General features: G+C 41.9%; 1 protein-coding gene across 4 annotated transcripts in view; it reads right to left on the bottom strand.

Moving 5' to 3' along the window:
* Positions 1–353: 353 nt before the first annotated feature.
* Positions 354–24167, bottom strand: part of MTSS1 (MTSS I-BAR domain containing 1) — a 500273-nt gene continuing 476459 nt past the window's right edge. For 2 of the 4 annotated variants that reach the window (XM_078686786.1, XM_078686787.1), the window contains 4 exons: positions 19228–19422; positions 16812–16979; positions 12475–12637; positions 354–3351 (listed from right to left, as the gene is read on the bottom strand). In XM_078686786.1, the coding sequence (XP_078542912.1) occupies positions 2651–3351; positions 12475–12637; positions 16812–16979; positions 19228–19422 (1227 nt within the window). In that variant the 3' untranslated portion in view covers positions 354–2650. The remainder of the gene's footprint in view (positions 3352–12474; positions 12638–16811; positions 16980–19227; positions 19423–24167) is intronic. The other 2 variants (XM_078686789.1, XM_078686790.1) reach the window with 1 other exon arrangement.

Genomic DNA, 24167 nt, shown 5'->3' with positions numbered 1-24167 from the left:
TTGTGAAAAGTCCTGTGCAACAATTCTGGAATTTACAAATATGCCAAATAAGGTCAGTTGTGATCCGGATTTAGTTTTAGGTGCGAGTCGCAGAGGGTACCTGGTAGGTCGAATTTGATAAAAGAATACGCATTGCCCATTAACTGCTGTGCCTCTGTTGTTGCCTAATTATACCCTTTGTGAAAGCCTGTTTAAGTCAAGAGAAATTATAATTTGTATACATATGCACATACATATATACATTAAGCAGCATTGGTTTGCTATTTTGTTGTAACTGTTATAAAAACAAGACAATTACATTTATTCAAGGATGTGACATTTCCATTTGTACAAGGAAAACACAGATACAAACATACTTTTTAATTATTTTTATGTAGGCCGAAGCAGTCATTACAATGTAGAGGGAGACACGATTACAGCAATTGTTAGTTAGACCAGGTTAGAACAAAAACTTCACAGGGAGAGGTCAACTCTCGGTACAAACTAGCAACTAAACCACAATAACTTACCATTAGAAACATGTTTTTTTAATTATTTTCCAGCTGTGACACTGCTTTTACAATATGCAAAAACACAAACAACAAAACTATTTGAAGTGTTCAGTCACATCCTTTCTACACTGATTTTGGCAACATTTTATATCAAACTTACTGAGAATATACTAAACGTTTAATAACTAAACAAGTGAGAAACTGTACTAGTGTACAGTCACATCCATTTATTGTAAAGGTATAGATACCACTTAATAACTAATGTAGTCCCACCTTGTAGAACAGGATTTGCTGAAAGAAAAAGGGGTCAAAGCCCAATTTGCCTAATGCATGGACCACAGTTTTTTTTTCTTGTTTTTTCAAACATTGTGATTCCCGGGCTACACCACAGGCACTCTATTTTTATATGCTCTGTAAGATTAAGTTTTTTCACAAATAAAAGCCAGGTTTAAAAATATTATAATCATGCCCCTGCTTTGAAACAATAACAGAAAAGGATTGTGCAAGTCACAGCGGCATACATTTTCTGTAGAAACACTTTAACTACACATTAACATTTAATTACTACATCGGATGCTGTGATGGGTGAAACAATAATCGTTAAAGGACCTGCTGATTTCTGTGGAAACTAGCCCCTTTAGTTTTTATACAGTGATTGCCAAGTTTCGCAGGAATAGCCACAAGCCCCCCTCCCCCATTTCCTGCCCACTTTCCCAATGAAATAGTATTAAGTCATTGGGGGCAGATATCAAAATAATAAATGTACTTTTCCCAATAAGAAAAAGAAAACTTCTTCTGCATTGCTCATCAAGTCAATATTCCAAAAATATATTGCCTACAATATAAAAAGAGAATATTTAAAACACCCGTCCTCTCCATTCCTTAGCCTAGTTAGGGTAGAGTGTTTTACCCATATATGTGCTGTTTTGTTTTTTTGTTTTTTTTATTAAATTATGACCTCATCCAAATCTTTCTCCTAACTCGCTTTGCACAAGGCCAAATCCTTTTTTCCTTTCAAATAACTTAAAAAATAAGCCCCTGAATCCTAACGCATATTAACTGTAATGTAAACTACTAAAATATTTTAAGTTGTTTAACACTGTCTGATAAACTCTTTAAAATATGTAGGCCTTTTCAATGTACCCAGCCTGCTGGGCACAGAGCAAAAGCTATTGGATAGCAACCATTAACTTTCGGCTATTATTCAGAAAGCGGCTTAACAATTCTTTTTTTAGTTGGCCATACCCTTTCTTATGTCTTTCGCGCCCCACCCCAACATGTTACTTTTCATGGAAAAAGATTAGCACACAACGGGAAAAGGGTTGAAGAACTGTAAGCCTACACAATTAAAGCAGCATGCGTATGATTGGATGTCGCTGTTGCCCAGCAAATTGTTACTGTGGCAAAAGGAGCACAAAACCCATTGCAAAATTCCCAATGAAAACTGAAACACTGCAATCCAATATGGCTTTTCTGGATTCTTTACCCATGGAGGTACTTTTAAGTGACTCCAAGTAGTCTACCTGTGTGATACAGCAGCTATTACACTAACTGTGTACCTTACCCCTGCCCCAATATATTCCAATGCGTTCTCGTTTCTTTGTTTCACATATATTTTTGTATGTATATATATATTGCTTTTAATATTTATCAGTTGTAACCTTTGCAAAAAAGTAATATAAAGAGTAAATCTCAAGTTACTTTGTACATGAACCTAAAAGTTGTATCTTTTTTTAACTGAACTTACCGCAATGTGCACTAGAAAAGCTTGAAGTAAAGCCAATGCATGTCTGTCCTGCAGCAAAAATGAAATTACTTTGCTCTGCGATTTGTTACGACTGAACCTTTTAGATCTTTACAAATATTAATACAAAAGTTAAATGGAGTTTGGCACCTTCTGAAAAATTAAAAAGAAATATCAGATGAAATGTGCGAAAAAGAATTTGTCATTATTTACAAATTAAATGAGCAATTCCTTGTCAGTGCTGCTGACCCTTTAATTAGCTTGTCATGAGAAACTTCAGAACTTTCAAAACACCTGTTTACATTGCGTTTTCTATAACATGTGATTATAGATTGGAATGGACGTTTAAAAAAAACAGATGTTTTGTGATACTGTTCATACTCTGTTTTCATACTCTGGCAGTATTCCTATATATTTAGGAGAAACGCGGTGCTGACCGGTCATTTGTCAAAGTCTTCTTCAGTTTGACTCCGCGGCGGATGGCATTCAGCATGTCTCCACCTTCCTGTACGTCGCCTGCTCCCTGCTCAGAGCTCAGGTCAGGCTCAGTTTGGCCTGGAGACATATCAGTACCACGACCTTCTCTGTCATCTTCATCTGCATCCTTTTCGGATGTGGCAGGTCTTTGCTCCTCTGAAATACTTGCCTGAGGGCCAGTTAGTGGAGGATTGACAGAAGCCTGTCCACTCCATAATGAGGATGGGAGGCCACTAGCCCCTGGTGTGATTTCTCCAGTCGACGGAGAGTCTGGGCTTGGATCGACGCAATCATCGGGCCCGCTTGGTGTGAGGGGCAATACCCCAGGAATATCTGGTACAGTTGGTGTTTTAACAGGAATCACTGGTGTCTTGATTGGAATGGGACCTGCTCCTATGGTGCCACGTCTCACGGCCGGCTTAGTTGATGGGATCCTTCGGATAGTTGCCACACCAGGTGTGGCCATAACTGGTCCCAGAGTGGTCGGCAGCCCTGCAGTAGAGGCTGGGCGCTTCGCCTGGAACAGTCTACGGTAGGACTGGCTGATGTCACTGTTTCTAGGAATGGTGGACGATTTGTCAAATTCTTGTTGCTCTGCCTCTTGGTCACCACTGACTGAGAAGTAGTCATAATCTGAAACTGATAAAAAAAAGGATATACATTAGCTTAAAAAAAATCCACACATAACATTGACTGTGGTAATTATGGTCTCAGAGCATACAGTCGCCAACCAGAACCTAAAATGGATAGTTTCATCCAGGCAGACAATTCCATTAGAGGAATGCATGGAAAGATTAGCCAAATTAAACACTTTTCAAAACCCGATTAGTGAAGAAAGGATTGGCTCTCTTTTGAACTCCTTATACGAATCAAACCAATTCACACAATTCTAATTTTGCAGCTTTTTTATAGGGTGCACCCGAGCACATTAGAACACTTCACAACAGAACATTACATACTGATTTGTGTTTTTTAAGCATAGGGAGATTAAGCACTTACCCACAAACACAGGATGTTGAACAGAGGTCAGGAATTGAACCTGGCACCCTATTTTAAAGGTAAGCAGCTCTTGGTCCATGGTCACATCTCCTCACAAATAAATACAAACTGATTATGCTAAACCCTTTGTGATTACTCTTAAGGACTGGTACGATTCTTGCTGCAGCATTAATAATCGAGTTCAGGGCTCATATCCTTAAATTTCCCTAGTTTGACCTTAAGGAACTTAGTTGATAGATTGCTAAGCAAATAGCATATACACAGAATCATCCTGCAAAACAGAAACAGCAACTTGCTCAGTATATGCAGGACATGGGAGTTAATATGGTGTATATTACTTGATTTTATAAAGATATTGCTTTTCAGGCTTGTTTTTCTGTTGCATGTCACAAAGTACAGTAATATATAAATTACTAAAAGGAATCAGAAAGGAGGTGAGATACTGATCAGTTTGAAAACAGCTGGGCCAAACATAACATTGTATTTATTTTGTTTTTAGATTTTAATAACGAGTGAACATGACCCATGGGTAGCAGAGCGTTGTACATAGAAAAACCATAACCTATTGACTCACATAAGAATTAAAACAAAATTCGCTTTCATAGTCCTCTCTCCTGAGAAACAAGAGAGGGTGTGATGTGTTTGGACTGCCTCATTCCTATTAGTTTTGACGCAGCATTGAGAGTCGCTGTCAGTGGTGCAGTTAGTGATTTTGGTAATCTGTTAAGGTCACACTACCATAGTCCAATCTGGATAAGATTAGTGATTGCACTGATGTCTTGAAATCTGGTGGTGGGATGAATGGTTTCTCCTTCTCAGGTAAGTTAAATTGGGAACACACACTGTGTGTGGATGCGCTGATGTGGGCTTACATGTTCAATTTCTTATCCAGGGTTATCACTAGGGGTTTTGTTCAGAAGACGAAGAACCAGGGTGGGGACGAGACCTACTTCCTTCCTGCTGACAAAGAAGCAGATAGAATAGAGTTATATGCCCCTCTAAAGGCACCACCTCTCTGGCCACTATGGAGAACAAAGACTTAAGCCTGCTGGAATGAGGACGATTCGGAGGAAAAGATAGGAAATGTATGATTTAGCCCATGTGGATTAGCTTGATGACCAATATATTGTGATCGTCTCCTAAATGGTTTAAACCGAGAGACCCCTCCGCTACATCGGAGGATGACAGCTTGGAGAGAAGATAGGACGGGGGTTGGTGGGTGAAGTAGTTGAGTCAGCAGAGATTGGCGGCAGAGATTGGCGGAGTCTGCATCAGCATCTGCTGCTGCTGTTGGTGGTTTCATCCCCTAGACCCTTACTCTCAGAGTGGTATAGTTATTGAGGTATTGGGTCAGGCTGAAAAGGCTGTCTGTCAGGACTGCACTCCCCTGTAGCAGCCATGCAATGTCCATGTCATTGGTGGAATTGTTTGGATACATCCAATTTGTCATCTACCAAGAAAAGGCATAGTCGTGTTGTTAATGTTTTGCCTACTTCTACCCGGTATGAACATAGCAACCCAAAAGGCTGGTGGCATTCGCAATGGGAAGGCACAGGCTGCTAGACGCAAAGAAATTATGACCCATGAGTAAAGTTGTATCCCTGGAGAATCTGAATTAGCATGAATTGTGTTAAAATAGGACGTTGCTTGCACGCATTTACAGAAACTATTTTTTTTTTAAAATGTAATATTCCCTGCTATTATCATGTTCAGCGGCAGAGTCACAACTGGAGCAACTTGACTTCGCCTGGTGGTACTGAAGAACCATTGCTGGGAAATTATTCTGGGGGTGAATTAATAAGGTAAAGAATCTGCTGGAAGATGTATCCATTAGAAAGACTTGGGTTTTCTATGCAATATTTATGGCACTTTGGCAGACAGTCAGGGAGCAGCTCTGTTTGGGGTAAGGAAGATTGGGTCTCTTCACACATGCACCTCAGCCAAATATGTTATGGTCTGCAAATTTAGCAGGAAAGGTGGGTGTAGTTGGGTGTTACCGGTCACAGGCTGTAGAAAGGATTCACAAAAGTGCAGGGGGTGTCTTTCGTACTTGGCTACTACACACAACTGTCTACAGCTACCTCCAAAGGAAGCAGCTAATTGACAGGGTCTCTCTCTGTAATTTTAAAGGGTGTACACCCATCGCATCGGTCGCATCGCATGCGTATACGACGCTACATCGCAGGCGCCATCACATCACGGGGGCTTTTACAACGCAGGGCCGGCGGGACACGGCGAGGAACAGGTACGGTGAAGTGGAGGGGAGGGTTTTAGGCTTTAGGGTTAGGGCTTAGGGTTAAAAGTCGAATATGGGTGTGCTTTAGGGCTAGGGCTTAGGGTTAGGAGTGGAATATGGGGGTGTTTTAGGCTTTAGGGCTAGGGCTTAGGGGTGGAATATGGGGGGTTTTGGGCTTTAGGGCTAGGTCTAGGCGTCGAATATGGGGGTGTTTTAGGCTTTACGGTTAGAGGAAAGGGTTAATGTTACTATATGGGACTGGGGGGGGAAGTGTCAGGGCGTTGTACTGTGTTTTGCAGGGCCGTAAGGGAGATTTTGATGGTGTGATTGAATGCCTGGTCGTAGTGTGCGATCAAAAAGTCATTTGCATGCGTGTGAATGCAGAGTCCGATGTAATGGTTTGCGTGGTGAATGCGTGCGATGTAATGGTGTGTGCGATAGAAGGATTGCGATGTAATGGTGTGCGCTGTGTTTGTTTGCGTTGAATCGTCATACATCTGTTCATCGTCTACCTCCATCTTATCATCCATACAGGAGTCCAAAAATAGATTCCTGCTTGCCCATGGTGAAGCACCCCATACACACTCTGTGTCCACTATGTCTTATTCATGCAGATCAAATATATCCGCTCCATCCATTTTTCATATGGATGAAATAAACAGCCTAGTTTAAAGGCCCTTTAGAAACAGGATGCAGCTCTTCTTCTGCAGGCAAAAGGTGAAAAGGCCTACTTTTTTCTATAATCGGTTGCTGTCATTGCCAGATCATCTGGCTGGTGGGTCTACATTATTCACTATCAAAAAAATTGTGGGGGAGGTGGTTAGTCTCGCCAACTGCTGAGCTCCACTTTGGGTCTCACAACATTTTATAGTGGTCCTCGGTACACACGAGGTTGTTGTCGGTGCTGAGGTGATAAAAAAAATAAATCAAAAACCTACAGAATCATGCTACAAGGTGATCTCAATAAAGTAGTGCACACTATCAAGCCATGCAGGGTGACATTTCCATCGCAACAGCTGCTTATAGAGAAATTAGATATGTACCACAAAGGAAGTCGTTCAGTGTTGTTGTTGGAGTATGCCTTTTAGGCAATGAGAATATATACCACAATTTCCCACAAAAACCAGTGGCACAGCGGAAATGGCGAAACGCCAGCTTCCAGAGAAAGCAAATGAACCTCAAGATACCTGTTCTGAACCCAGGAATATCTGAAGGGTCCTTCTGCTCCCCACCAAAAACTTGAGGTATGTCAAGTCTCCAATCAGGAATGTAAATGGTTATGGAAGAACTAGAGGTTGCTCATCCTGAACGATTGGAGGCTCTGCAAGAGTCTAAAATCTCATATTTGGAACTGGTTGAGAGTTCATGAGAACCACTGTAGTCTCCCACAAAGAGGATCTTGTACAGTGGAAGACTAGAGTCCATTATGTTATGTTTTTTATATCGGGCACACTCACAAATTACATAACCATTTATTTCTTCTGGATGCATATTGTACCCTGCTATTCTGGGTTCACCAATGAAGGGTCTTCTGTGGAGTGTGAACTGTCCATAAATCAGCTATGGCCCTAGTGACTGAACACACCCAGTGCTGTGTGGATGTGAGGACTTTCCTACTGGAATGATATCATTTGAGACCTGCCAGACTAAACCAGGTGGAAGGGATGAAAGGTGTTGATTGCCCTTGCTGGGTGAGTCACAGTTGTGGTGTTAGTATTATGTCGCTCTGACTAAAGTATGTCAGCTCTGAAAGTCTTGTCTGTTATTTTAGGGACTTGGCATGTCTCAAAATGAACACAGTTGCTCTCATGCAGGTGTTCTGTTCTTGGACTTGCATTTGGTGGCAGGCACCGATTGTAGTGGCCTACTCAGTTACTTGAATATAGGAGTAACCTGTTTTACCCGATTTCTTTGGTGGCTAACGTTTGTTGCTAATGGTGTGGATGGTCCAGTTTCTTTCATCTGTATGCGTCCTGTTTTCCACGTCTTGTTGTTCCACTCTTTTCCTTAACACTGTGGATTGCTTTTACAATGGCAATCCCAAAGCTTCTGAGCCTCCCAAGGCTTCTGAGTCCCATGCCCCTGTTGATATGGACTCTTAGGCCCAGAGCTCCTTTCCCTTACCTTAAATGTAATGATACAGTGCTTTCTCTCCTCTGTAAGTAATGCTGCACCCTTTTTTTGTGATTTGATTTTCTGCTCTATGGAAAAACGACTGTTAAGATGTGTTGTGAACACCGTGACAGGCTGCATTTTAGTTAGGTTAGGCCATTTCTCCATGGTTAGAAATTGGATTTCTGGTTGGCAGAGTATGCTCCCTGTCCAAGCAGGAACCACAATCCTAGTCAGGGTAAGTGTAGGACACACAATAAGTTTACCTGTGGTCACCCTCGGATAGCTTGGCATAGAGCAATCAGTCTAAACTAAAAAGGCAATGTATAAAGTATTTGTGGTGTGTGTGTAAATACACACACACACACACACACTAAAAACACCACAAAAGTACTTCACGCCAGTTTAGAAAAATAGTGACTATTTATCTGAATGAAACAAGACCAAAATAACAAAAATCCAACATACACTTTTCAATGATTAAATCAAGCATACCTGTTAGAACACAATAGCTCCAACGGGGCTATCTGGTCACACTTGACATTGATGACTTCACAAAGTCAGTCCGGCCTTGATGGGGCGAGGGATAGTGTCAGGAGTCACATGGACCCTGGTACAATACCTTGTATGTGTAGGAAATCAAAGATGATGCAAGGAGCATGGTGGTGTGGAGTTGGGGAGACAAGTGCAGCGTCGGTTCCTTACTGCTAGGCATGTCGTTGGCACACCAGCACTCAAGGACAGTGAGCTACACGAAGGTGGTCAGGCATCACCGAAGCAAGTGAGGTGTTGGTTCCAGGCAGCAGTGCAGAGTGGTGGAGTCTATGATGCCCGGGGACATTGTGGGGCGTAGGGGAGGTGATGCGGTGGTTGCCAAGATGACCCTTGGTTCCTTACCGCTGTGCGGCGTCGATGAGGCATTGCAGGTCAAGCCGTAAGGCTTTGGTTCACTGTGCCGAGGTTGAACCACTGGGCCACAGCGGCAGTGTCAGAATTGGAGGGGGCATCACAGACGACGGTGGTGCGTTGTTTGGGACTCCCATAGTGGCAGTCCTTCAGAGGCACCGCTGCATCGCCGGTACCTGCGTTGCAAGTCATGCCGGTTACATCGAGCAGGGACCACAGCTTCTATGCAGGCACTGGCACAGCAGCAGTTGCCCGATGTGGAGTGCTTCTGAAAACTAACTTCCAAAGGCCCAGGAACAGGATTTGGCACCACTTGGCAAGCAGGGCTCTCAGCAAAGGAGCCCAGCTGCGACAGGTGAAGTCTTTGATGGCCCTGAGGCTTTCAACAGGAGGCAAGCTCAACTCAATCCCTTGGAGAAACTTTAGAAAGCAGGGTGTAGGGCACAACGTCCTGCCCTCTCTCTCCCAGAACAGACGCAGTGGGCAACAGGCCAACATAGCAAAGCAGACAGCAGAATGGCAGTCCCTTCTGGCAGAACGACAGCTCTTCTCCCTGGCAGGATATCATTAACCCAGAAGTGTTCAGAGTAGATGATGTCTGAGGGCCAGTACTTCTACCCATTTCGGCCTTTGAGGTAAGAAGAATTCTAAGAATGTACTCTGCCCTTCTTTGCCCTGACTCCAGGCACACTACAGGGGGTGGAGACTTCTTTGTGTGGGGACAGGCACAGCCCTATTCAGGTGCAAGTGTAAGCTCCTCACAACACTCTAGCTCAGGAAGGTTCATTAGCCTGGTGATGGGCCATCAAGATATGCAGGGCACACCTCAGCTCCGTATGTGAGTGACTTTCTAGAGTCAAGTACATGTCCTACCTTTTAAATATACAGTATCATGCCTATGGGGCTATCTAGGGCCTAACATAAGGGAGCCTTAGATGTAATAAAAAGGAAGGTTTGGGCATGGCAAGTAGGTGAACTTACCAGGTTGAAATGGCAGTTTAAAACTGCAAACACAGGCCGTGAGATGGGTTTGAAGGGCTACTCATGTGGATGGCAAAATCAGTACTGCGGAATTGTAGTATTTGATTTACGGGCCCTGGCACACGCAGTGCACTGTACCAGGGACTTATTAATGAAATCAAATATTCCAATCATGGATAACCCAAATACTATTACATTTTAGGCACAGAGCACATGCACACTAGCAATGGTAAGGTGCCCAGAGTCCTAAAAGCAGCAAAAGCGAAGTTCAGCACACAGTCAAATACAGGAGGTCAGATAAATAATGGCAGGGTAACCACAGCAAAAGATGCCAGGTCTAACATCTATTTTTTCGTCTACATATCTTTAGCTAAACGTGTGAAAGTCATGTACATGGCTGGTCATTTCTAGTTTATCATCTTCACCACAATTATAATATGGACCCTTGCTATATAGATGTCAGGGTTTTTAGCAATGGCAGCTTAAAATCAACGTGTGGAGTGGACTGGGCTGACGCATCTTGTGCCCCAATAGCTTAGTCTGTTAAGAAACCAATGTCTTTGAGCCCCATTTTATTTTGAAAATACGAGATAAAAATCAGTGGTCAAACCCTACAAGAAATCAAGGATTGGACCATTGATTAGCAAAGATCTACATGCTTTCAGTTGGAGAGCGAGGCCTGAAAGCCTAGAAGAAGATGCACTTTCGCCAAGAGGACATTTCCTTCCCCGGCAAGAACTCTGATAAGGGACAGCTGTATTAACTGTCAACAGGTATGATGTGCAATCATCCTTACGAAAATAGATAGCTGAGCTCCCTACTAAATGCTATAGTGTAGCACTTAGAAAAAGCTAGAGGTAGTAGGATCGTTCTAAACATATTTGAAATGTTCATTTTATTCTCACTGTCTATGACATGCATAATTGCTTTTATATTTTCATGCTGTGTGATTACTATGCACATTTTAAATACCAGATAAGGAATTTTAAATAAACATTTTAAACAGATCACTATTGCTTCTAGAACTAGGTTTGATTGGGTTCAAGAACAAAAGATCGTTTGGTAAACTGACAACACTGTCCATGCACGACTGCTTCAATCAATCAATCACGCGTTCATTAGGCGCTACTACTCACCTGTGAGGGTCTCAAGGCGCTGGGGGAGGGGGGTTCGCAGGTTCCAGGCCATCAAGGAGGGGGTCTGTCGAAGAGCCAGGTTTTGAGGTTTCTTTTGAAGATGTGGAGAGATTTTGTCTGTCTGAGGTGGAGAGGGAGGGCGTACCAGGTTCTGGCCGAGAGGAAGGAGAGGGAGCGGCCGCCTGATCTGGTCTTTCTGGTGTTGGGACCATGGTGTAGGCGAGCTGGGTTGCTTAGTGGGTTAGTGACAGGGCTGTGGTCCAAATGGTATTTATTCCTCCGGATAGTGTGCTGAAATAAGTCTTTGCACTCATGGGTTAGAAATTCGACCCCTGCAGATCTGGGAAGTCCCAGAATTCATATTAGATCGTGTATAAGTTTACTGGGGCACAACTGGCATCCACTTACTAAGTCTGAAATGAGTCAAATGCACATTTATATTTATGCGGCTAGAGTATGTGGTTAGAATGCATACTTTTATAAACTAGGTTGAGACGCCACTTGGCAATGGTTTCAAAATAGGCTTGATGCAGCACATCTCAGTCCAGAGCCTTATCCTGGGTATGGCAGCGGAACTAGTTCTGTTTTATGTATATGGAGCAATATATGATACTAACAGATCAGGAGCAAATTCAAATGTATTAAGTGCTAATTTCAGAACAACTAGATTAGTCAAGTCAAAGGTTCTTATATAGCGCCTTATCACCGCAAGGTCTCAAGGCGCTTTGCTTTGGGAACCCGTCCTGGCTTTTTCCCTGTGAGATAACCTGTACTGGGCATCCCCAAGGTGAAAGTCAGGCATCCCGCCGCGGGGGGCCGTAGTGGAGATTAAGCAAGCTATTGCCCAGAGTTGCAGAGTGTGAACCCGTGATTCGAGTAGGCACCGAAGCGAGAATTATCGACATTTGGGCTCAAGACCCTGCCGCGTCGGGAATTGAACCCTGGTCCCGGGTCTGACCTCTGCTTCAGGGTCTGCCTCCTCTAACCAGTGAGCCACACTTCTCCACTGAAGACATCACCAACAGATAGTACTTGCTGCATTAGCATTCACAAGTTTCACCGTGGTGCACTCTACTTAACCACTACACATGGCTGACGCAAGCTGGGCTTTTACTCTCGGATGTATCAAAAATATTGTGCCCATTTTGTGTATAAGTGAAGGAGCCTAAGAAAGGTATCTACCACTGCGGGAGAATACGGTGCAGCACATATTATCGAGACGAAACTGGAGCCTAAATATTTGCAATAATGAGGCACCGGATAGTTACATATTAAGAGCAAATTCTGCAATGTTGATGCAGTCTCAGAGTTTAGTAAACGTACACTTTTCAAAGTGAGAAATAACACATCTTGAAATCTGTCGTGGATTTGTAGCTGATCATTCCACCATACCTTGTGATGGGATTGTGTCCTCGGAACAGCATGGAGTGGTAGTTTGGGTGCTGTATCCACTTGAGCACTGCAAGGAATCACGGCTACTTCTCTGTGTGTCCAACTGCAGACCTCGGCTCAGCGCAAGGGCAAGCTCTTCACAGGCTTCAATCTCTTCTCCTTGCTATAGAATCATGTAAAGACAAACCGGAAACAGAAGCTAGTCAGTCCCTGAAACACGCAAAGGAGACAAGCACATGTGTGAGGGCACATACCATTACAAATTAATCAGAACATGTTCAGATTAATGTGGAAACCCAGGAGCATCATAAACACTCATCTTTCTAAAAGTTTAATTTTGCTTACACCGATAGTACTGTGACATATTGTAAGGTTGACTCAGAATTGCAGGAATCAGACCAGATGTAGTAAATTTTGTGATCACAAATGTAATGTTGTAATTTACATCCATGTTGATTCCAACACAGTAACTTCACAGATATCCTTCCAATATCCTTCCAGTGCAACCCCAGCAGACATATCGCCCCCACCCCCACCTCATCACTCCTCCTCTGAAGGAATCCTACCTGTCTGCCCTGGAACATAACACAGCCAGTATCATCTCACCTTTCAAAGTTCACATTATACTATGTTGTAGAGCCATTATAATATTTTTTTTCAGAGGATCTAAGTATGATCATTATCTTATTATTGCCTCCCCCTCTACTCTCCTCATGGTTCTTGTAACCAAATCTCAACCCAAAAAAATAATTAACAGTACACTGCAGCTCACCTCCCAAACCTCACTCTAGAACAGCACCTAATTCCCCCTCCTATATTTTGTTTGGAACATGTTAATTACCTGTTTCAATGTCCAACCTAACGCAGCCCTTTTCCACTGTAATACTAACTCTAGATCTACCCACTTCCACGGCAAACCCTGAGACTTGCTGATAATATTGAGATACCAATGTCTTGCTTTGTTTACATCCCACTGCTGGAATCTACCACATTTACTCAGGAATCTAACAGAGTCAATATCCCCACAACTTCTGAGCTTCACATTATTAGACTATACAGCCCAGAAAGCATTCAGGTATTTCTTATTAGGAGATCTAAATATAATGCTGGACTCCTATCTCATCGTCAGTGACCTCAATCTGAATCCAAAAAATCATCATCATCTCTCTCCAACTACTCAAGGACCACTTTCTTTGCATTATTAATGCTAGACGCTCCCACAACAAACACTTATGATCTCATCATGACATCAACCTGGTTGATGGACTTCACGTACACCACTGACCTCGCAACCATTCTTCTAGGGACAAGTAACATTACTATTGGTATTGCCCATATTTTCTTAACTCACCATCCCCTCTCTCCCTGACCTTGCCTTATGTACCCCCAAATACCTGGAAACCATTTAAGAAGGCCCCAAACTCCTTTACAATCACACCAGACTTCGCAAAATTGCATATTGCTATGAACTAATTTCCACACAACATAGCAACCACAGTGGTTTAAACACATTCATCTCTCTTATGTCCCAAGCAAATTTACACCCTCCCAATGTCATGACAATCTCTCATTCCAACAATATGGACATAGATTTTCCTCTCATATTGCTTTCGGCATCCTCTTTAGTGCCCCTAACCACGTATTCTCTGCCCTAGCCACACCCCCTGCTAACTGACCCTTCACCATCTGTCCCAGCATAATCTATCCTCATGTTTTAGTCAGCCACATCCTCCTGTGCTCCATTCAACCAGATCACCTCGCAAACCTTCAATCCAATGGCCTTCTAATCCAGGGTACTAGATCCCTGTGCCAACACACAGCACTTTAAACCTGCCATAGTCTAGGACTGCTCAATTAATTAACAGCTAACCTTTTCTCTTTGTCGAAATACTGTATTTTTTTACCAATTTTCCCTAATTCCCAAAATACTGGAGTGTCTAACATTCAACCAGCCTATCCTTTCCCTTATTTTTTTAATCTTACTTAACAATCTGACTTCAAGCTTTCCCCTTAACCCCTTCACAGTTGGGCAAATTCCCCTGCTGTGCTGGGGTGCGCCCACAGCGCCCCCCGTGCTCATGACGAGGTCAGCTCGTCATGAGCCACGGTGGTCGTGTGCTCATACACCCGTTTCTTTAGAACGCTCGCACAGCAGGGGAATTAGCCCAGCATGCTAGCGTTCTAAAGGTCATGACGAGCTCAGCTCGTCATGAGCACACGAGCACCGTGGCTCATGACGAGCTCAGCTCGTCATGAGATTCGAAGGTGTTAAACTATAGTCACACAAGTGTCCACATTTCTCAACTCTGCCTCTCACCATACCCACGTTTCCTCCAGCCTTTTCTTCAACCTCTAACATTCACAACTGTCGCTACAATTTTAACAGGAGATATCAGCATAGCGCTGGGCTAGTTCTCCTACCTTGCAAATCACTTATTACGGTCTGCTGGTGCTCCTCACATTCTGTGCCCACACCCCTACCAGAGGGTATTCCTGAATGCTCAGTCATGGAGTCTCTCCTTTTGTCTCACTGCATACCACCTTCTCTGAGCTTACCATCTCCACTTTAAACATTTTCGGTCTCCTCTATGCCATTGACACACACATCTTCTTCTGTCACTCATTTTCAAATAAGAATCCTTAACTGCTTTACGGTATCTAGTAATGTTTACAAATATAACATCTCTCACCACCATTACCATTAAAATCAGTTTACCCATCATCACCAGTTAAAACTTTCCCTCACCCTTGAAACTCCTATCATCCTTTCTCTCTGCTAGCAATCTTGGAGTGCAACTAGATTCCAGCATGAAACTGGCTTACTTTTTTCACTCTACCACTATGGAAGCCAGGTTCTATTTACTAAGGCCTGTCATGAGAAAGTTGAATTACTGCACCGGCCTCGTAAATGGCCATGTACTGTGTCGCTGCACCCACCAAATTAAATTCTCATCTTTGGCAAATACATATTTTAAATCTTCTAAGGAAACAGAAACCAACATACATGCCTCTCTGTCCTGCCACCAACCCATCAGATATGTCACTGTTCCACTCCTCAGCCTGTTCTTTAAGGCAGTACATGACATGTAAACTTTTTACTTCGCTCTAGAAACCATTCCCAATAGTCCCTCTCATACAGATTGTGTTTGGAAAAATGCAATTACCGGTCTGTCCCTAAACTACCCTGCGCACCATTCAGGTTCCAGTTTAAGTTCAATGAACTACTTGGTTAACTCCATTGGAATATCCTTCTCAACTCACTCCGAGCCTACACCCCCTTCTAGCAATCAAGTGCTCCCTCAAGAAATCCCTCTCAAATGTCAAACACCTCATCACAAGATCATCCTGTTGTAGCCCAGCCACACTTTGGTTCGTGGTCCTCAAGCCCATCAAAATTTGTATCATATCGTAAAATGTAAATAAAAAATGTTTTATGCAGTGGTACTGACAGACTTCACTCTATTACAAATCAATAACCTTCACCACATCTATATGCCGCTTTTTCGTGGACGATTCTGTAACGTGCTGCTGTGCAACTTATTCCAGTATTTATGAAATAAATATTTTACCTATTAAAGATATAAAATCTCTTCCTCTCTAATCATGAGTTCAGAGAATGGACCTTTGAATGTAATGACCTCTCTCTATGGCCACTGATTAGCATCATCATAGCTCATGCTCTTGAATATAAAGCAGACTTGTATTTGCACCGCAAGCTCAAACACGGCAGCATGCAGCAAAATAAAGCTATTGGTATAGAGTTGAATCCTACTTACCAGTAAAAAGTGACTTTCCCTAGTACCTCTGCCCAACAGCCTTTTAAATCAGAGTGGACATTACCTAATCTCATTAGAGCAAGTGTGATGTGCAGTTAAAACAGTGATAACAATGCCCTACAAAGGTTTGGGAGGAAATGCACACTACCAGGAGCTTCGCACCCACTTCCTAACTCCTTTTCTTCACAAAGCTTAACTAATAAACCTAAATTTCTTTTTCTATAAGGTTTTGTGTCGTTTAGACATAAGATTCAATCTTACAAGCAGCTAAAAAGTCTAGGTATTATTCAGTTTATCAACCTGATTATTGAGTTTATAACTGTTATTCAACCCTGCGGTATCAGCCACCCCAGGGTTACATCATTCAATTAAATAATGCTTTTAGGTGGTTTACGTATAAATTTTGGAGCATATCTCTTGCATTTTTCAAGTGGTGGAACACTGGGTGGCAGTGGCCAAGTTCATGGATACATTGTGAACAGAAATATTGAGTTAGGAACACTCATCCGGACCAGCGCTCTGATCAGTGTGCATTGACAATTCTAACAAGTAGAACATTACCCTGGAGGTGGCTGAGACAGTCATGCTCCGAGGTCGCTGCCCCTCGTCACTCTGCACTGGTTGGGCACTTTGGCCTCCTCCTCCACCAGGGTCAACCTCGCGCTTTTCTTTACGCCGCTGAAGGGTGTTCACCAAAGGCTGATCGTATGGACCTGGCTTAGCCCAGTCCTAAATAGGATATATCTGTTAGTCAGCTGTAGCATAAGAACATACCCTCGTCCGAATCTCAGGCTACGCAGAGATGCGGCAATTTAAATGCTCGCTCAGCACATATAGCACCATCGCTACGGGATGGCATTGGCGTGACAAACATTAGTATTTTTATTAAGCAAACTATATATGTGGCCATTTCACATTCCTTTGATTAGTAGATTTGCAAACAGATATAAACTTGAATCCATCACGACTAACACACCCATTCAGTATTTCATTGATCTTATGGGTGACACACTTGCTTTTTATGTAATATAAACGTGGATTCTACACTGCTAATAATAATAAAAGCTAGAAAACACACCATAACAATCTCCCCTAAAAATGGCTATGAAGTACCACTATAAATAACTAGTCTGTTCGTGCCAAACTTGCGAAGAATGTTTTAAAAGGTGGCAGACCTCCTTAAAAAAGTCTAGTTGGCTACCTAACTATTGGCGACCTGTGTAGCATGCCCGATAGTCTGAATACTACCTTCAACCTAAAGTGGGCAGAATTATAAGTACAGTTTAAATTGGAAAGGCACCATAATTAGGTTTATTCATTCATGTTCATATGCTAAATATTCATCAGGCCAACGGTGAAACTAAGAACAGACTACCTGCTTCTTCCCTTTACTACTGGTGTCAAGGTATTAAGGAAATATAGGTTTTATTACAAAAAAGTAATCTAAACATTATTTATTGACTGGATATCTTTCAGCCAGCCCTGAGAACTGCGGATAACCACTGCGCTCTCTTTTGCTTTACACTCCTTATTGAATATGACACAGCCTTCTATCTCGGACTCAAAAGATTTCGAAAAAAAGTCTATATTGCCTATTTTTATCCAGGAGAGGTCACACTTCGTGCTAATCTTCAAAGATAGTATTTCTGTTTATTCCCTTCTCCGGGTGAGGCCACCACCTTCAATGAGAAATTGTCCCCTGCCTTATCACCTTTAGGGATAAGTAGGTGATCTATTGTTGTCTTTTGCTTCCTTTTCTACAGGAGACTTCACAGTGTGAATGAGGTTTCAACTTTGACTTTAGTTGTCTGATGACTTGTTTGCCTGAGGGTAAAGGCTCTCATTCCCTGAACCCAGAATTATATGTTTGCACAGCTAGACTCTGTCAGGAATTGAGTTGTGCAACAGGCCTCTGGAAGTGGAAGCCTATTACAGACTGGAGCACAACACAAAGTCAGGCACCACTCGCAGTCACAACTAACATGTGCAGTTGAAGCACGAGGAGAGTAGGTGCAGGCAACGCGCAGCACATTTAGATGTGGGAAATATTTATGACGGTACATATTGGCAGTGGCACCGTATATTCTTTCTCTCTGGATTTCATTTTTTAGGCCTGGAGAGAGATGGCTCTGATGGGAGGAAGGGACCAGGAAGGACCAAGAAGCATAAAGGCACCCAGGCTTCCGCCAACAGTGAGATGAATTCAACCAAACGCCTAATGGACGAGCACAATGGAAGGAATAGGGACATGGTATCACTGTACGAAGATCACTACTCGTTGCCAACAATACCAGTACCCAGGTTTTTAGTCCTAGCAGCTGGTTTATGTAACTAATTACAGAATTCTTTAGACTTGCCAGAGAAAAAGCTTAATGTCCATGGCTGGCATCCAAGTCTCCATGGAGACAGGAGGCGGAGGATCAAGAAGTGAATCCATGGGCACAGTGAACCTGGTGAGCTTCTGGAGGAGGTGAGCATCCACAATAGGTAGAAGTTGAGATTTCAAATCTCCTCCAAATCAACTGGAAAAGGGTTTAGTTGTGGCTTGGTTTCTGGCCTCCCCTATTATGAGAGTGTATTATAGTAACCCTGAGCTCTATACTGCAAACCCCGCAATAACACCATCTACATTTTGCTTGCTTTTACTGATAGTATTCATTTGTTACAACTTGCATGTGTGTAGGTACACTGTGTATGTGATTTAATATGTCTGACTCATTTCAACAGTCTTCTTTGATGGCTTTAATCACTGCTCTACTACACCCCAATACTCTTGATAATCACCCTTAGCAGACTATAATTCACAGTCCCATTGGCTTCCTAAAAGTAGCGTACTAAAGCAAACTATGTTCAATGTATTACAACAGTTCTGTAAGATACTATATGACATACAACGCACTGCAATTAAGAATGACGTGCATGATGGCCATTGCGGATTTGAGGATTTAAAAGATGGTGCAACAAAAGAAACACAAACCTTCCAGCTAGGGATCTTAGATGATGGTAACATGCCAGGCCCAATGGTGTAATAATGATGGTAGTCTGTAAGGTGCACAGAGCTAGACCGGGTCCAGGGACGGGAAACAGGCGGGTAATGAGGGAAAGGACCTGCACCAACTGAAGCTAGATATGGTTCACTTGATAAACTACAGTGATAAAAACCATTGGATAACTGGAGACAAACAAAACAAAGGAAAACAAACAGAAAAAGGTAAATATAACCCTGGATGAGAAAAAATGATGTGGATTTGATGCATTTGGGATAACTTAAACACAAGATAAAACTTTCACAAAAATGCACATGCAAATACATCAACAATGGCTTTCAAGATGGATAATATTTAACAGATGTTAAGAGTAGCTAGTCTTATATGCAGATGTAGCCCTTTGCGCACCTACAAGCAATGCGCTTGGAGCAGGATGCAAAAATAAACAATTTAAGATTAGGAAATTCAAATGTACATGTCAAATCTCTGATTAACAATGTACATCTCTATGGATGAGATGCAAAAGAAAAGGTCTGTCTACTTTGTGTATGTAATTGCGTCTTAAACATATTTATACAAACGAACTGTAGCATGCGTTCCGTCTGTCACTGACGGTTGTAACTCAGCTCTAAATTACACTCCTGGAAGCAGCAGAGACTTCTTAAATGTATATATTTTGTAATCAAAATAAGAAAATTTGGTGCTAGGATGATACACCAGTTGTGTGACTTATAATCACAGACTCCTGCTTTACCCTATATAACACTCTATATAATATTGTGTGGCTCATAACCATAGCCCCAGCATTTCCCTATGGAACACTTAATAATATGTTTGATATTGTGTGACTTCCTACCTATGCAAACCACGGACCTCAACAGCTACAACTAACAATCACATGTGATAACTCTTGCCTCACAAAAAACATCTGTCAATGAACATGCAAACATGATAGCAACCAAGGATTTCTGCTCAACCTGCAGAGAATGGCTAGGAACTCAACACAAATAAGTAAAACATACAAATGAACAGCAGCTTCTGTTTAAGTGCTGAATGGTACATGTAAAATGGGTTGCACCTACAACACACTAAATCAGTGTATTCCCTTCTCCTTCAGGCCAGGCTTACTAGCTCTACATTGACCTAAGCACCATGTTCCAGCAGAAGGATGAACTGAGAATCTCATGAGCAGCTGACATAATGCGTCCTTTAGAAACAGACATACAGGCAGTTATGGCCGCCATAGCACCGGCAGACACCAGAGGTGTATTTTATAAGCGTCCCAGTCAGGAGTAAATCAGATCCCATGTGCGTTTGTAATGTTTAACATGCACTCCAGCCATAAAGGCAATTAATAGCGAAATGGCAGTACCTGTTGCAAGATTAACACAACTGAAAATCCTTCACCCTCAGATCAAAGGGGATGTATTTAGTGTTGAATGACTTGATGGTGCAAGACCCAGTGGGAGTAATTTACAGATAATCCCCAGGAAAAGTTCAAACATGGTCTTAAAGTACATCTTTATAAGGTGCTGCTCACCATCCTTCCATCATGCAAGAAATGTGCTTAGATTGTCTTTAAAAATATATAAATGTTCTCATCCCTGCAACGAAGTAGCCTTTGTGAACTACTTGTTAGTACACAAAATTGCCAGGTGTGTAATTACATGTGTGATCCATAATCTGCTAACAACTCTCTTAACCTCATGCGCGCGGCGCGTTTTCCCGCTGTGCGCTGAGATTTGAGGAATCCCGCGGTTCATGACGAGCTCAGCTCGTCACGAGCGTACAAGAGGTGTACCTCATAACGAGCTGAGCTCGTCATCAGCGTGGAAGGGGTTAAGAGAGGTTCGTGTTTAAGACAAGAACCTTGCATATGTGACAATTATTTCAAATTTGAATTAAACACGGTCTTTAACAAATTATAAAGCAAAATTCGGGAAAAGCATATGCGTTCTGAAGAAACAAATTTTGAATTACTCAGAGGAAAAGGATAAGGCATGACTTCACTGTTAACCCTGTTATAAATATCACCATTCATTCAAGTTCTGTACCAGCACAGGATTTGATATTTCATGGTCAGGCTAGACAGCAGAGCTGTTGCCAGACAATTATGAGAGGATCGCCAGGATAGGAGCTTTGGCTTCGCCCACATGTTGGGAGCCAGGAGTACATGGTTTGATTGGGCAGAAATTGTTTGCTTCCACAAACAAAAGTGTGTATCCCTCCACGTAGATGTGATCTTTCTGTTTATTTATCCATTTCCCTGAGTTTGAACTTTCAGGGACAGACATGACATTGTAATGCAATTAACATGTCCTTGATAAACTGTGTTCTGTTGTGCTCTGGAGGAAGCACAAAAGAAAAGAGGACAGTCATTAACCAACATGGATTTTTAGGTCTAGGATTCCAGGATTTGATGGGGCTGAATGTGTGTGCTCCCAGAGAACAGACTGCATGCATAGCACTTGTTGGCTTGTAGCATAGTTCAAACTTGATGCAGCAGGACGGAGTTGGTTATGGTGGCAAGCCAAGGATCATGGCTATGGACCTGATCTGTTTATTGTGAAATGTTATGATAAAGGCACTAGGTCTGACATATTTATTGTGAAAAATATATGTTAAAGTTGATAGACAATGTGGTGTGAAATGTTAGTACCCTATATTAAAGCACACAAGTAGGAATTTTGTTGCATGAACTCTCATAGATTACTAGAGCAGGCAAGGGGTTTGACGTTGCACTCTCACTCTGACAAACCCTGTGGTGAGGTTTTTATTGTAAGAATGTTTGCTAGACCCTATAGAGAGGGGCTGTATATTGTTTTGCAAGCTGCATTTTTCTAAATATTTGTAATTTTATCACTGTATGCATGATGGTTGCCAGTTTATCTGCACTAGAAAACCGGTATTGGGAAAAGTGTCAAAACAATGTTAAAAGGTTATGGCTTCATCAGTTCATTGAGAAAAGCTTGCTAGATTTCATAGATTTGAACTGTTCATTATAAAGCGTTACGAAAAAGTCAGTAGGCCTGACCTACTTATTGTGAAAAGCATGTGTTAAAGACAATAGGGTTTTAAGGAAGGATTGGTATTGCACTCTGCTAAAGCATGTAGATCATTGCTTTTTTAATGTAATTTCACAGAATACTGGAGTAGGCAAGTGTTTTACTGTGGGTGATCCACCTGAACAAACGGCAGGGGATAGAAGATATGCAGTCAAATAATCCATTTAAGGCTTTCTTTAGATAGATGGTATTTTGCTTTAACTGTCATTTTGAATACAGCTTTGTACAGCTTTGTATATTTAAGCTGTATGCTGGATTGTTGCCTTGTAGAAAACATTTGCGCAGTTAAACGGGCTTACGTTGGATATGGTAACATGGCAATGAGAAAGGCTGATGCCTCACTGTTTTTTATGAAACGTTATGAGAAAAGCAGCAGGTTTGACAGGTTCATTGTGAAAAACACATGATAAAGTCAATAGGCCTTTAAGGATGAAGTATTTTTTCTCTGAACTAAAGCCCTTTTGTTGCATGTAATCTCATAGATTATGTTAGTAGGCAAGGGTTTTAGTGTTCGATACCCCACGGAAAAACCAGGACTATAGAAGATTTGCATTGAGAGACTCACAATAAATCCCTGTTAGGAGAGTTAGTATTATGCTTTGCCAACTAATTTTGTATACATTTGGAATTTTATAATTATGCCGGATGGTTGCCTTGTGGCTGATGTACTAATGTACACTAATGCTGAGTTTGTTATGATGACAAGCCAATGATAACAGCCATAGGCTTGATTGGTGTAGAGGGAAATGCTATGCCGGATGCCATTGGCCTGTTTGTTATAAAAAGTCATTATAATGGCAATAGAATTGGTTTATTTATTTTGAAAAATATATGTTAAGGCCAGTGGGCCTCGAACGATGAATTTTGCCATATTATATTACGGGCCGTAGAAAGGTATTTGTTACATAATCTCACAGATTACCATCGATTATTGTTAGGCCCTATTGATAGGGGCTGTATATTGTTTTGCCAACTGTAATTGTGCACATACTTGTAATTTTATAAATGTATGCCTGGTGGTTGCCAGCTTCTGCGTACTTCTGTAGGCCTATATGGTATGCAGCGTAAAGCCACTGGTACAGTGTAGAGGCATTATCAGTTCACTAAGAAAAGTTACGTCAGATTCCTTAGTAGTGATCGGTTTATAAAAAAAGTTTATGAGAAAGCAGTTAAGCATTACTTACTTATTGTAAAAAGTATGTATTATAGGCAAACATCTTTTGAGGGTAGATTGTTTTTACATTTCAAAAACCTCTAGGCAGGCACTTTGTTACATGTAATCTTACAGATCATGGTAGTAGGTAGTGGTTTTGGCGCATGTGACCCACCTGAACAAACCATAGGAATAGGCGATTTGCACTATGGGAATCCTTATTAGGTTCTATTAGGAGGGATTTTGCATTATTTAGGCAGTTATATTTTGTACATTTATTATGGTATACCTGATGGTTACCTTGTGGGAAGGCTTATGAACCAATACAGCAGGTATGGTGACAAGCCAATGACAAAGGTATTTTTTTCAAGTGCATCTTTATATCTAGATAACAATGAGATAATCTCCTTCACTTGCAAATTATATTGAGTATCTCTCATATCTCTAATTATCAGAGGTATCACTGTGACCCCTCATTTGTTGAACTTCAACTTGGCCAACAGGGCCCAACTTTGTGTATAAATCTGGGTGAATCTACGTAGGTTTGGTCCTGTGCTTGTTGGGTCTAATTTCTGAAGTTCCCCATGATGCCTGCGGGACCTTTACAAGCTTATCTCGGAGTCGGGGTTATAGGCGTGATTGTTTATAATGAAAAGTTACGATAAGGCAGTAGGCCCGACATACTTATTGTGAAAAACATATGTTAAAGTCA

This window comes from Lissotriton helveticus, chromosome 4_1 (assembly GCF_964261635.1).
Source record: "Lissotriton helveticus chromosome 4_1, aLisHel1.1, whole genome shotgun sequence".
Classification (NCBI taxonomy): Eukaryota; Metazoa; Chordata; class Amphibia; order Caudata; family Salamandridae; genus Lissotriton; species Lissotriton helveticus.
Note: the sequence above shows the minus strand (reverse complement) of the source record. Positions and strands in the feature narration are given on the sequence as shown.